At 26.0% G+C, this 16,066-nt stretch overlaps 1 protein-coding gene across 6 annotated transcripts in view; it reads left to right on the top strand.

The window, feature by feature from the left end:
- Positions 1–16,066, top strand: part of LOC113561294 — a 151,693-nt gene that overhangs the window by 76,393 nt on the left and 59,234 nt on the right. For all 6 annotated transcript variants that reach the window (XM_026967633.1, XM_026967631.1, XM_026967630.1 and 3 more), the window contains one exon: positions 11,376–11,548. In XM_026967633.1, coding sequence (XP_026823434.1) covers positions 11,428–11,548 — 121 coding nt within the window. In that variant the 5' untranslated portion in view covers positions 11,376–11,427. The remainder of the gene's footprint in view (positions 1–11,375; positions 11,549–16,066) is intronic.

Here is a 16,066-nt window from a genome sequence, read left to right as displayed (position 1 = left end):
AATTTGGAATGGTTAAAATTGTTCATAATTGTACTTACAATTACCAGGAAAATTAAATTTGTTTTTATTTTTGGTTTCTTCTTTTTTTTCTATTATTATTATTATTATTGTTATTATTATAAACAGTAATACAGACAGATAATACAGTTTAAAGAGAGTATAATGGATAACGTAAAGAACAATTCACAACGTTTCCGACGTCGTAGCTTAGACACTGCAGCTGTCGTAATGATATGGCACAAAGCCAACGTTATGAAAAACTGAAGGGTTCCCGGACACTGAACGTACAAATGGTAAAAAAAAAAAACTAAGTTACTAGAATTAAAAGATTTTTTACTTTTATTTTGGTACTTGGCCACAAGAATATTACTAAGTGTGAATAATGCATTAATAGTTTTGTTTATCTAAATTATTTAATACGATGTTTATAAATATAACACAATTATTATTTTAATTGGCAGATATCTGCAGTATATTAGAACGAAACAAAATTGTAAATACATTTGATTTTTATTTAATTATATATTATAATATGAGAGTTTTGCACGAACACATACCGATTTTTTTTTAACAGTTGACAGTAACGTGACATATTTTAAATTATATACGTCATGCCCAATTCATAAAAAGTACGAATCCACTTCAAAAAAATTACCATTAATTTTAAAGTTAATTTCACAGCAAATAAATTAATGTATTATAAACACCGGCGGAACCAGCGAGTGTGAAGGGTACACGGTGGCACTACCTAAACAAAAATAAAGTCTTTTACATATGACGTTTTTAGATTCTGAACGAAGCGAGTCAGGGGAGGTGGTTAATATTTTCAGAAATAATTACATTCCCTAAACATGAAGGTTAACTTCGCCTATGGAATAGTTTAAACGTTTTCAATTTGCAAAAGGATTTTTTTATTAATATTATAAATTATTTTATGTAATAATTATAAATAATATGTATAACATTAAATAATACAAATTCTTATTAATTACTAATTAGTATATAACATTAAAAATCAGTAGTGATTCCACACTTGATGTGTATTCATATAAGTCGCTCTAGGTTATTCTTTGAAAATACATACTAAAACTTGCGATGTGTGTAAATAACAGAGATAATATTGGATATTTTATAATACACCTTGAGTTTCCTCTTATCTTATCTTTTTCCCAAAAATTAAAATAATATCAATTTATTCAAAATCGAAATTAATATTATAACGGACTATCATTGGTCATATATAACAAATTTCTATATTATACTTTAATACTGAGCCAATTAAAATTATCAAACAAAACTATAAACAAAAATTAAATATTATAAATAATAGTTATTATTATTAATAAATATTTATTGGAATTTAAATAATTGTAAGTTGTTTACCTATTAATTGGAAAATATGGCAACTAACCGTAATATCATCTACTTTTTATCAATATTTTTTATAAAATGCAAATGAGCTATTTTAAAACAAACTACGAGTATATATTGTATATTGTATATAGTATATAGTATATACAATAAAAAAAAAAAATAACATAGTGTTAATAATTTTTACGCAAACCCATTTAACTCCAGAGTAAATGAAATAAAATACAATTATTTAATAGTGGTTGGTGAACGATATTTTCTCACTTAAGTATTCAGTTCCTTATTTATATTATTTCTTTTATACCTGCACAAACTTTCTCAAAAAGTATTATGTACCATTTGTATACATTATAAACATTTTAAAGAATATGGAAAAATGAAATATTTATAATTTATTATGAAGATAATATAATATAATACTAAAATAAAATCGATACGGTTTTTGAATTTCTTAAATATTATTTGTTTTGAACTACTTAAAATTTACTATGAACATTCTTATAAAATGTGTTTTATATGTCATGTGTATCATTTGTGTTTATATATTTATATAGGGTGATTCCCCAAGCATGTTCAACCCTCTTTTTTTGTCGATGATGCAGTTATCTAAAATCTAATTTTTGAAATTTTGAAAAATAGATAAAGACCATTTACACATATATATATATATTTACCCTTTTATACTATAAATAGTTTAATAGATTATTTTTTCAAACAGCTTGATGCATCAAAATCAAAATTTAAACGGGTAGTTTTTGAGTTATAATATGTCCATGAGAGCTATGCACATTTTAATAAGTGTCAAAATATAATCAATACTAAATCCAATATTATATATTTTTCAGAATTTTTTATATTTTTAAGGACTATTGTCTTTAGTATAAACGTTTCATAACTGACAAATAATTATTCATTAGAATATTGAATTAGATATATAAAAATTGTATAATAATTATTTTACAGGACATTTCTTATGTAGTAAAAATAACTTCAATAATGCTATAGTATGATTTTTAATATTTATAAAAACTCTAAAAATCAGAATATTTGAATAAATAAACTATTAAAAAAAAAAATGAAATGTGATCACGCTTTTTGAATTATTCTATAAATATATTTATTAACGGTTAGATAAAAAAAATAATTAAAACAAAAAGTTTTAGTAGATAAAAATACCTTAAAGCATATTATTAGGGAAAAAATGTACAAAATGATCTTGTTATTGCTGAATGATATTTTAATATTTTTTTTGATAACTTTTTACGAATTAAGACTTTGAAAATTTAATAGCACACTTGATAATAAAAACAGCATTTGTTTTTCAGTGTTAGTAATAATATTAGATATTAACTTAAAATAAGATATGACTCTGTCAATCAAAAAAATAATTTTACAAAAACTATTAACAACTTAGTAAACACGCCATTGTGTAAACGCCATACACCATGTATTTACAAACCACGGAAAATATTTGTCTAAAAAAAATATCAGATTAGACATAAATTGAAAAGTTTGATATATGCACCAATGTAGTATAACATGGCTTGTAATAATATATTATCTATTACCGTGTTTGACGTGTTTTTACATAGTTACAGGTAACTTTTTTTTTGTACAGAAAATTACAACAGATTTTCTATAATGGTCATCAGATGATACATTGCTTATATAAACGACACGCGAAGAATTGCGTGACTGCTTATACAATACCTACTATACATAAACATAAAGTGTAAAATATAAACTTATTTATAGGGCACGGTATGTGTATGTGCCATGTGGTAACATGATTAGGTACCTATACAATATTTTACTGTGAATGTTATAGTTCAATGGCAAACATAAATTAACCACCTTTGGGGAAATGTGTCGTCGGTGTAGAATTTACAGACTGCCCGCTTATAGTAGGCAATTAATAAACATATATCACATTTTAAATATTGATTCTGAAGAAATAAATTATATTTCGTCAAAACTGTAACAATTAAAATGTGATAAACATTGCTATATTTTAATGCATATTTTATTTTATTAATTGGTTTAAGTTTTTTTTATACAAAAAATGTAAATCACGACCTAACGATAAAGCAAAGAAGTATGTAAATTGTACACGTTTGCATATAATTATGGAATAATTTAGGATTTGTAATGCAAATCTATGTATATTATTTTGAATTAAGTACTGTTAAAACTAAACATTTTGTTTAAAATATTATTTAGTTTGTCTTAAGTGCAGTAGCGCAACCGAAAGGGTGGACAAGGTTAGTTAGACCGTAATACCATATAAAAATAGAAACAAAAGTATGGATAAGAAAAAAAAAATTCTGAATGCTTTATCTTTCATAATCATTTTATGTCATACAATACTTTGTAACTTCCGTTGTGTTATGAAATTTTTATTAGATATATTTAATTTGAAATGTGTTTAGGTTTGCTATGGACCCACCCGGCTCTCACAAACCATTAAACAAATCCCGGTTGCTTCGGGGCATATTATAATTATCTTTTTTACCTAGTATAATGAAAAATTATATTTTATGCTTACGTTTTGACCTCAGTAATTGATGACTAAGCCGAACATTTTGCGGTACACAACAAATGCTACTTAAAAAGAATTATAATAGACAAACCAATACATACAATGTGCGATTTGCATAGACCTTTTACTCATCGTTGTATAAGGTGTATGGCGATTTGTTATAAACGATATTCTATGTGCAGTCATATCATATAATATGGTATGGAAAACCGGATTGGTTTTTTTTTTGTCGGATAACCATTATATTGTGAAATAATCTTAGTTTACAGCTAGTGACATAAAATGTAGTAATTAAGCTTTCTATTTAGACAAAAAAAAACTAAAACTAAAACTGATGAATTATCTGGTTCGTAATCTTTATCTAATGGTTTTTTCAGACAAAAACTTACTGGACTTCATGGGGCACATTAATGTTATACGATACATTTCGCGTACATCTTGCAGTAATTTCACACAACATTAGTCCTCGTCGTTAGGCATAGCGTAAGAACAGTTTTAATTAAAAATCAAGTTTTCCCCGAAAAATTCCCTACGTGTTAAAAATTATATTGGCTTAATAGTGTTAGATTAATAAACAAAACAAATCCTTGTACATACTAATATAATTAAGTCTGTTTGTGTACATTTACAAGCTCTTTGAGTCTATAAATAATTCAATCGTCTATATTATTTATTAAATAATGCGCTACATCTATGGCCATTGGATATTAAATTTATTACATGTATATGAAACGTTATATTATTAACTTTACTTTTCTATATTAGTGATTATAAAGTATATAAAAATTCATTATTTTTTGTAATAGTTGTAAGATCTGGACAATATATTGAATATCTTGGCTTTTCATTTATCCTTGTCGTAAGAACTATTTATTTTAATTTGTATACAAATGTTTAATTTATGTAGAATATTAAATTACAATATATTTATTTCTACACATTATGTGTAAGTATAACAGTTAACTTAAAATAAAGAGTCGAAATTGTTCAATATTTTTTTAATATCTTATACAAAAATTGTTATCTATAATTGTTCGAAATGGATATAGGTAAACGTTGAGTTTGTAGATTGAGATAATTATGGAGATTGTAATGACACAAATTGTATTATTGAATCACTACAAATTAGGAATTTAGTATTTGAATTTTGAACTGTAGCACAGGTTATTATAATTTACATATCTTGAAAGTTTATCAATAATTGAATAATTTACATCAAATAATATGCCATTTATGAAAGATACTGGAGAAATCGTAACTATCTATAGAATATATTCATAATCTTAAATATTGATGAAACTTGAATTTATATCATAAGATTCAACTACGGGCTATTATAGTCTGAAGTTCATAAAATAAATTTAACTTGATACAAAGGACAACAATTTAACATAATATTAAACATGGAATAAAAAAAAAATATAATATTCACAAAGAACTTGTTAAATAAAAACACTGACATTATATTGTATTAATTATATTATTTTGAGGTTTTAGATTAAATATTTTTTTGTTTGGTTTATCAATATTAATAAGCGTTACAAAAAAAAATATATAATAATAACTATTTGATTAATTAAATATTTGAATTTTTTGTTTATTTGTTGCATTGAAGGGCTATTAAAAATAGTTAAATGAGAAATATACTTTTTTGATCACACCTATATCACATAGTAATGATACTACATCCGCAACCTGAATTTATTACACAATTATTTTAATTTAAAAATACATACGATGAAGTGCTCTAGAGAATGCATAATACTATATTTAGAGTAACAAATTTTAAAACTATCCAACTTTATTTTTGGGAAATAATTCTAATTTTATTGTTCTGAATTCGGATGAAGTGGACGAAAAAACCATTACTGTTTCAAGTGTATTCACTACTATACTTTATTGGTTCAATATACATTAGGCGGACACGTTTAAAATCAAATTGTTTCCAGAATGGTCTCTTGAGAATTTTAATGGCCGAGGGAAGACTATTTTTGTGTTTCATATGTCTACCAGGAATTTATATGTTATCTTATGTAAAGCTGTAAAGACAATAATTATTAGAGAAAGCATTTTAATATATTATTATATTTAAACATATTTTTTTTTGTTTGTTCAATGCTCGTTATGATGACTTTTAAAAGAATAATAATTGCAGGTCACGTAATCATGAACCATGTATTATTTTTTTTTATGATAAACAAGGTCCATATAATATTTTTCAATAGAATACACATAGATTATTATTATTTTATACAAATAATAATAATTCATTTAGAATAATGATTGTTCTATTTAAATATAATATATTTAAAATTATTAATTATTATTATCATCATTAAATATAATTATAAATAAAAATATTTAATTTTTTTTTGTATTGATATTATTTTTTTAAACTTTTATAATGCTAATCTTAATAAATTTGTGTCTTGGCCAAACATAAGGTAGGTAATTATATAATTTATTATTAGGGTATTAATTTACAAAAAAAAGTAGGTGCCTACTACTTTATTATATTCTGAACTGGGTTTAAGATCGTGTGTAACCATTATGCGAGCAATAGCTTATTATTATATGTATACATATATATATACTGTACCGAATAAAAAATTTACTAATTTCTCTTACATATATTTCTCTTATATTGAATACACATCAGTTTATTAAAAAAATAAGATCAATATTATATATATATAATATATAATATATATATATTATATATATATATATATAATATAATAATATATATATATATAATAATATAATATAATATAATATATATATAATATATATATATATTATTATATTATTATATTATTTATATTATCTTAATAGCAGTTTATCTAAATATGTACACTTTGGAAGTTTTACCTAAAATGTATTCACATTTATTTACTTCTTGTACAATTGACTTAAATATCACTTAAAACAGTATTTTTAACTTCTTAACTTTACTGTTGATTATATTTGCAAAGTACTTAAGATAGAACCTAAATATTTTAAAAATAGTTACATTTAATGGTTGATATTATGATTCTACTTTTAATATTTTATAGATAGTTATTTTCATCCACCAAAAAATTATTTTATAGTTAAAGTTTTTTTTTTAAAAATAAATAAACAAACTATAATATATTCCAGAACATGTTCGATAACATTAAAATTAACTTTTTAGAAATTTTAATGAACATACTTATAATATATTATTTTTTTAAATACCTGTCGTATATTATATTTCAAACAGCGTTTATTTTTTTAACTGATAATACAATATAATACGTTCTCAATAGAAAATATATTTTTATTGTCAAATATTTTCGAATCATTAGTCTCCGATAAGATGTAATAGCTTGTGACTAAAATGTAGTTTGTCTGAGAACTTGTTAAATTCCAACACATACACATATTGCCTAATAATTGTGTTTGTACTGGTTTCCTTGGAATAAAATCAAATAATATCGATATGTGTATTATACTGAGTTTGAATCTAATGAATTGATACATTTGCCTTTATCATATTTTATAATATTATTTACCGTGTCGTTTTTAAAATAATATTAACTACGGAATTGCATATTATTATATTTTTTAAATTTTACAATTATTTAATTTATACGTTTATTTTCGATTAATAATAATTCCGTCAAAAACCAATGTCACACGTCGGCAGTACATATAGTTAATAATTAATATCAAGGGATAAACACTGAGATCAGAGTGCCCTAATATTTCGACGCACGCGCGCGTGGTGGTTTTGCGGTCGAAAACACGGCTCTTTTTAGATGATGCTTACATTACTCGGAAACGGTCTTGACATTTTTGGAATTCTCAACCACAGAATAGTTTTGACGTTTAAGGATAAGTGCCCGGCAAAAAATTAACTGAAAATTGTATATATATCCAACGGTGAATGATTAATGTAAAATACGTCGGCTATACATGAAATATTAATAATAATAGTAATAACAAAGACACAACGACAACGGGGTGTCGGGGTTGCATAGTTTATCTTGTCATTTCACCAGTTCAATATTATTGTGTATTCAGATTCATTTAATTATTAAAATATTATATAGTGCGTTAACCGGCGTTGTTTGTGTGGAAACATAACAATGAACTCTGTCAGTATAAATGCAGACCGGAAATCGTGGGAAAACTGAACAGAAATAAAATTGACTCTTGAAATATGAGGGACACAGGTATCTGTACATTTCTGTACTGTTTTCCCAGAAAACGAATACCTATCTATGTTAAATTTATTTCGCACAATAAGGGAATGGTTATTGTTGTCTGATTTCAACGTGAGAGAAAAACAATCAAACAACTGACAAATTGACAAATACTCTTAATCAACATAATATTATATTATTATACTGATAGCTGTGTATTGTGTTATACTATAAGACTACAATAATATATTATAACTTGGAAATCGGTTAGTTATAGATTATGAATTTCAATGGAAATATATAAATCTAATAATAACATTATTTAAATTTTAAACCAGTAAAACTGTTGTATTATATTTATTATATTCGCCTATCTATTTATCTTGGTAAATTATACGAGTAGTTATTATAGTTATATAATACTGTTTTCGAATAAAATCAAAGAAAATGAAACCATTTTAATTTCATATTATTTTTTGAGTGATGATGACATTCTTTTGGATTTCAATAGCCTGTATAGTTCCATACAATATTCAATATCTATAATTTATGTTGTATACTTATGTTCATTGTTCCTGTAACATGATAATAATTATTCATTTGAATCATTTGTAATTATATATAAACATTATTAACTATTATATGTTCTACCATTGAACCGTGGAAAAATGAACGCAATTCATTAATTCACAGAAATCAGTACATTTCAAGTATATTTAATATTTACATTTTAGATTCTGAGTAGAGAGTAGAATACATTTATTTTATTATAGAATAATAATATGATATATTATCATTGTCTACAGATGGTATAATTTTAAAAATAATGATATTTAATAATAATAAGAAATTTGAAAATGTAATTCAAGAATTATCATAAGTTGTTATTAAAACTATTTAAAAATATTAACGAAGTAAGGACATATAGTTCAAATTTCGACAAAATTAGATGTTCAAACGAAGAATAGGTATAAATATTGGTTATTTTTTTTTGTAATTTAATTTAAAAATATTATTCATAGGTACTTGAAATTTAAATATTTTGTATTATATTTTATACATTATGTCATTTTTAAATGTAATTATTTAGGAAAATAATAATTTAATTTACCACAAATAAACCGTTAAATAATATAAATAATAAATATATTATAAAATATAGTAAACTTGGTAATTAATATATACTGTCTGTCTTTAATAGGAATCATTTTTTGTATTCAATGATTTGTCATTGAATTCAAATTCAATACACATTACAAAGACTTTCTATTTAATGACCAGGTAAATTCGGTACTTATCGGAACACTGTTCAGCAAATTAGTTATCTTCTTTCTTTCTTTTTTTATAGTAAAAATATCCAAAATTACAGTAAAAAAAAAAAAATATAAAAAAAACCTATTTTGTTTGATTTTAACTTACTTATATGTTTCAATTAATACAATATTATTATGTACCTTACAAATGCCAATAATTGTATTGTATTATATATTTTTGTAAAATACTACAAAAATATAAAATGGCCCGTTGTATTTTGTATTATATTATACACGAGTCCTAAAACTTTGACAACCATTATTTTATCATAAATAATAAATTGTGAGTGTTTTTTCTTTTTCTTTTAGAAACGTATATAATATGCCTACATCTAGTACTACAGTCTTTCTCAGATTTCGACTGAAATCTAAAACGTACTTGAATAACAAAACTATGACCGATTCCAATTGGATTTATTATTGTTAAGTCTACTCAAACTGTGATAATATGATGCTTATGATTTATTTGACGTCACGACAAAAGTGAAAATAAGTTGAATATATTTATATATATTACACCTGGGTATCATTTCTTTGACTAAAGTATATGACGTGCTTACATACTTATTATACTCGTAGACATACTTACTATCTTGACGACAAAATAAAAACTCAATTTCTATTTCAAGACGTATTGAAGTAATATGACATGATTTGAATATGTTGGTGTTGGAAACTGATCTCATGCTTGGCATTATTTTAAAGCTATAATCTATATAACATGTATATCTCACTAGTATAGTTTCTGCCATTCAGAATAAAACATTGATTAATTAATACTAATTTATATGCATTATAATATGTACTAAAATTATGCATTATGCATTTATGCACTATCAGCGATTACAAATTATTTTAAATACTTCCTAGATCTGATTATACCAAAAACTTTGTTGTATTTGGGTCTCTATGTTTATATTAAATTAATATAATTATATCACCTAACTTTACACTTAAACAAAATATTGTATTTCTGTTAAATTATTCTTATAAAGAATATTCATACTTGAACTATTCAACTACTTGCTCAAAATTAAAATATCAACTATTAAATTAATTTTTCTTAATTAAACTTACTATATAAACTGAGGTTTGGTCATTAAAATCTTTTATCGATCTCTATATATATCAAATCGATTTAATATTATCAGTTGAATGACTTAAGGTTTCATTAATAAAACCCAATAGTCTCGTCAAAAAATATTAAACGGAAATATGTCATTTTATTCATATGCTATTATTTATATCGAATATTAACAACACTATTGATTTTATTTTTATTGATTCAGTTGAATTATAAACACAAATATATTATGTACACATATTTAAATGTGATGCGTAAACCATTAATAAATAGATTCATTCTTCATTTATAATTGTCACTATGTAATCATGTTATATTTAAAAAAATATATAATCATCGTAAACAATTTAAATGTTATAATAAATTATCATTGATATTGTGAACTAATTCGTATAAATAGATATATAGAAGCATTAAAGCTCCTACTCAAACCGAGTTCAAACACATTATAATATTCATAGTTTTTTCGTGTTTATTTTACAAAAATAATAATAATAATTACATTATTTTTTCTATTATAATAGGTATTTATTTAGAATAATATTAGATTTCTATGAAAATTGTTTGTGATTTTAAGCCAACTGCGATCTATAATGAATAGCTTTTCTACGTACCTACTCATAACGAAATCTGTTTTATGTACATTTACTATCCAACAGCGCTTTTGCGCAATTAACATTTTTATTTTTTTGTTAACGCAACGTTTTTTAGTTTGTACGCAGAAACCGTACGTTACAATACTAATAAATATTCATGAAGAAATAAATTAACATATCATTATACGTTATGATAACTCGCTGCCGCCTCTTCCTAGACCGTCGAGCGAGTGTGTGCTATAATTATTGTACGCGCGTATGGTTTTGTACGATTTAACCGAACGCCGAAATTTCTTTTTGCAGGTGAACTCCATCGGTAACCGTCCGAATGAACTGCTGTATCTGACGCGTGGTAATGGTGTATTGGCGCAAGCCCCTGCGGCTAACGATGGACAAGCGTGACGCGAAGACGCGGCTGGTGTGTGCGCTGCTGTTCGTGTTCGTGTGTTGCGGCGAACAAATCACTGCCGATTTCGGTAAGTAAACTTTTACGAAAGTTTCGAGGGGGGGGGGGGGGTGACGACTTCGATAGTTTAGCAGCCGCACGGACGGGTGCGCCGCCGGTGCGAAAACCATATAGTCTAGAAGTTTTCCCCGTCCAATACATCAACGCCGATGCACTTCGATATTACAATATTATTATTATAGTCAATAAAGGCGGCACGCTGTACACCTGACGCAGATTCGCCGGCGCTCCGGTGGCAATGGAAACACACGAGTATAAGACGACGGGTGGGCAAAAGTAAATAATGACGATCGTAATACGATATTGTCATAGCGAATTGGCCCGCCTTACTCTTATTATATTATGACGTATTGTATATTAGTAAACTTTGAAACGATTCCGAACACGCGTCGTTGTTTTAACCAAATTATTATGTTAAGAGGACGCCTAGCCCGCACGCGTTGTCTCCGTCTTACACTGCAGACGTAGGTACGACACAATATAGGAAATTCGTGTTCGGCAGAACCGATGTCGTGTTGTTATCTTTAACGTTATGGCGAATTTACATATTATAGGTAATCGAATTTAAAAGTAAGAATGTTATGTTACCTAGGGCGTCTTGTAAGCTTTTAATCCTAGCTATGAGCATTTGAAAGTCGTATTATATTATAACATGGTTATAACTTAATTTAAAACTAAAATATCGGTTAACGTCTACGAGGTTCCCCATAGATAATTATCACTCTGAGTTTAGGAAGAACCTTTAAGTGCGAGATAACAAGTCAAATTGCTCAACATATATTATTATTATGTTCGAGATGATAAAATGTAAATGTATTTTGAACTTTCAAAATACAAATTATTCAACCGCCGCAATCAACCCATAACATTATATTGGCATAAATAAAAGTTAAAATATAATATCCATGATCTCAGGCGAGTTTTTTCTGTAGTTATCCAATGAAATAATTATAAGGACGTTAAAATTAATTAATTTTTAATTAGCATATGTATATCGTATTTCGTTTCTTGTATTATTTTTATTTAAATTTTTTTTTTAATCGGATGTAATGTTACTTTGAAACCAAGTCAGTATTTAATTAACGGATACAAATAAGGGTTGTTCCACGGACTGATAACATAAAAAATGTCTTTATAGATGCTTTTTTTTGTTATTTTATATAAAAAAATATATTGAAATTTAGAATATGTAGTAACATAATAATAGCAATTCATATAATTCCTGGGAAATAAAAGCGTATTTTCAAAAATAAGTATAAAATAACGTATTAAAAGGGAATAATAAAATAAGCGTCTTTTAGCCAGCAGCTTATAATTGTCGGAAATTTCCTTATGAACGTTTTTGAAAAAAAAAAAAATATGTACATTTCTATAATATTTATTAAAATTATAATCAGTCCCTATTTTTGTAGTTGCAAATGAAAAATAGATGAAAAAAGTTTATATTTAATAGATACAACTCTTTAAATATATTTGTCTGGATATGTTAAAAAAAAAAAAATGGTAAAGTGTATAGTAGCTAAATTAACAGAAAATTAGGGACTGATTATAATATCACTTTATGTCATTTATTTTTATTTTTAAAATTCAAGAAATTGAAAATGTTCTGAATTGAAAATGTCGAGGTCGCGTTTTTAAAATAATTGCAGAAATGTCTGCAATTTATTATTACTATTTACTATAGTGCCGATAGTGCTGACCAATATCGTTATCTGATTTTCTTTTTTTATACATATGACAAAATGTTTTATTGTTATTCTTTACGTGTGACTACACATCTTGATTAGCGTTATAAAATTATATATAATTGAACGGTTCAGGGCTTTTACGACACGATCATATTATTGAAAGCCAGTGTTAAATCGACTGGTATTAGTGGTGTGGATGACCGACCAATCAGAATGCGTTATAATAATTATGGTAATGGTTAATACTGGTTATTATCCGAAACGACGAATCGAAACACGTTGTCACTGTATTCACGCTATTCATAATATTGTAATGTACGATTTGGTCTTAATATCCACGCTGTCATGTGTATTTTCGTAATTTTGTGAGATTTGTTAATCATTACAATCGTAATAAAAGCGAATATTAGACGACCGAATACTATTTGACTGATTTCAGTACAAAATATATTTTTAAAATAAATGTGTAATCACACACCACACATTGTAAGTATTACTTTTTTTTTTTTTTATCATTTTCAACTGTTAATCGTGACAATGTTTAAAACATCTAAATATATAGGCACATAAAATACATATCAGAATTAACATCTAAAATATATATGCATTTAAAGCAAAAATAAAAACTTTGTATCTTTTTTTTAAAAAAAAAAAAGTGTAAAAATAAATAACATCAGTGAAATTCTTTGTTATTTTTATGTGATAACATTTTATTTAACTAAACCGTATAAATGTGTTTTGAAACTTAAATAGGAAAAATGTGTATTTATTTATCCTCGAAAAAGCTGTCATGAACTTTTTTTTCATCATCGTTTTCCACATATCTGAAAGTGAATGACAATCATGAAAATCATACACGAGTAGGAATCTTATAATAATTGCATCAATGCTCGTTTCTGTTTTCTTTTCTTTTTTCCAATTTCCTCCGTCATCCTTATTTTGAAGGAATACTACGTTTTCCAAAAAAATACTTAATGATAATTCTGTTATTTAAACATTCCGTTTATAACGATGAGATGAAGATGTAGTTTTAAAATCAATATAAGTACGAAAGTGAATACGTACTGCTATACAAGGTGATTCTCTTGTCAGTAAACAGTCTTATTCTTAATTTGGGCGAGGGTTTGAGACTCGTATAATCTAATAAAATATAAATATTGATAAACTTATTATAACCATTGTTTCAAAATCCGATTTCTTTACATGAATATTTATAGACAAAATATTCTACTTCAAGATATGAAACTAAAAAATAATGTTTTCATTGAAAAGCTAAAAACTTAAAAAAAAATGTAAGGATAAAATGAAAATGAAAATGCATTTAAAAATTGTTTTGATGTTGTTGTCATAACTTAAAATTATGAAAAAAATATAAAGCTATACAAAAAATACATTATATTACCGATAAAACAGATTGTTGCCAATAAAAAAATCACCTTATAATTTATACGAAATATTACATAAACATTTAGTTCCCTAGCAGTTCTATGATGTACACGAGTGAAAATATAATTTAATTTTTCATTTAAACTTCAATAGCGAATATCGCGTATACGCTGGAGGTGTACTAAATAAGTTATCGTGTAAGAGTCCGAGAATCAAAGAAAGTCATTGCGATAAGTGTTGGTAATCCACACAGTGATGCTTGCAAGCGTATGAACGAAATGTACATATTTACACGAAATAACATACAACGAAATCGTCTTTATGCGTAATACGCATGACTAGGCGAGTTACATACGGTTTGAGAGGGAAAATGTTGTTCCGGTGAGGAAATGAACAAAACAGTTGGATGGTGTGCAATATTACTTCGATTTCAAACACTCGCGCACACACACACACACACACACATGTACACGCACACACACACACACACACGCGCGCGCCCCGCGCGCACGCACGCACGCATACTATAATAGGTTACGCTTAGCTGTCAGTACGCCGACTTTTGACAATAATTTTGGTATTTCCGGAGCATGGCGATATGATATTAATTTCCATAATTGAACAAACGTGATCTCCTGTAAACCGATGGTATAATCATATATTGGTCTGGAAGAGTTATTTTTATTTTCTTTCTTCCAATAAATAATGGATCGATTTCTACAGTTTTTTTTCGGTTTGAATACAACAGCATATTATGTATACCTATACTATCTAACTTAGAATTGCTTACGAACACGACGAACATGTATAATATACCTATATTGTTGGCTTGTTGTCACATTGTTATAATAATATGAAAACTATTTAGTCTTATGCAATACTATGAACAAATAACAGTTTTGAATTAAGCATGCATCTATATTTTATCATATATGCCATTATTACCACATGCATAGACATTTTAACTAAAGGTAACCATGTATAATAATTGAAGTAGGCATGTACAATACAACATTCGTATTTCAAATATTTAAATTCACCGTAATTTCATATCACCAGGTATTCTTGTAAAATCGTTTAAAAATATTTTATCTCTAGAGTCCTGGAAATTATCAACCTTTATTTATGAACAAAAATGTAAAAACTCCAAATGAGTTTGCATTAAAATAATTGTGCCGAGTGTTTTGTCTCGCGTACTACTCGTGAGAAAAGCATAGTACCTATGCGCTTTTTGATATCAAAACGAATTCTCAGGGATGTCACGAGCCTTGTGCGCACAACAGTGTAATGACAATTTGTAATTAAGAATTGTATGTTTTTTATGTAAAACACTGATATATACGAAGTTAGTGTCTAGCACGAAAATAATTATTGATTTTATAACAACAATTTTCGGAAAAATATTTTAAGTTATATTTATTACATACAAATTTAGCTCCTAAACAAGGTTTTTT

Source organism: Rhopalosiphum maidis, chromosome 4, assembly GCF_003676215.2.
Source record: "Rhopalosiphum maidis isolate BTI-1 chromosome 4, ASM367621v3, whole genome shotgun sequence".
Classification (NCBI taxonomy): domain Eukaryota; kingdom Metazoa; phylum Arthropoda; class Insecta; order Hemiptera; family Aphididae; genus Rhopalosiphum; species Rhopalosiphum maidis.
The sequence above is the reverse complement of the archived record's forward strand: the minus strand, read 5'-3'. Positions and strand labels throughout refer to the sequence as shown.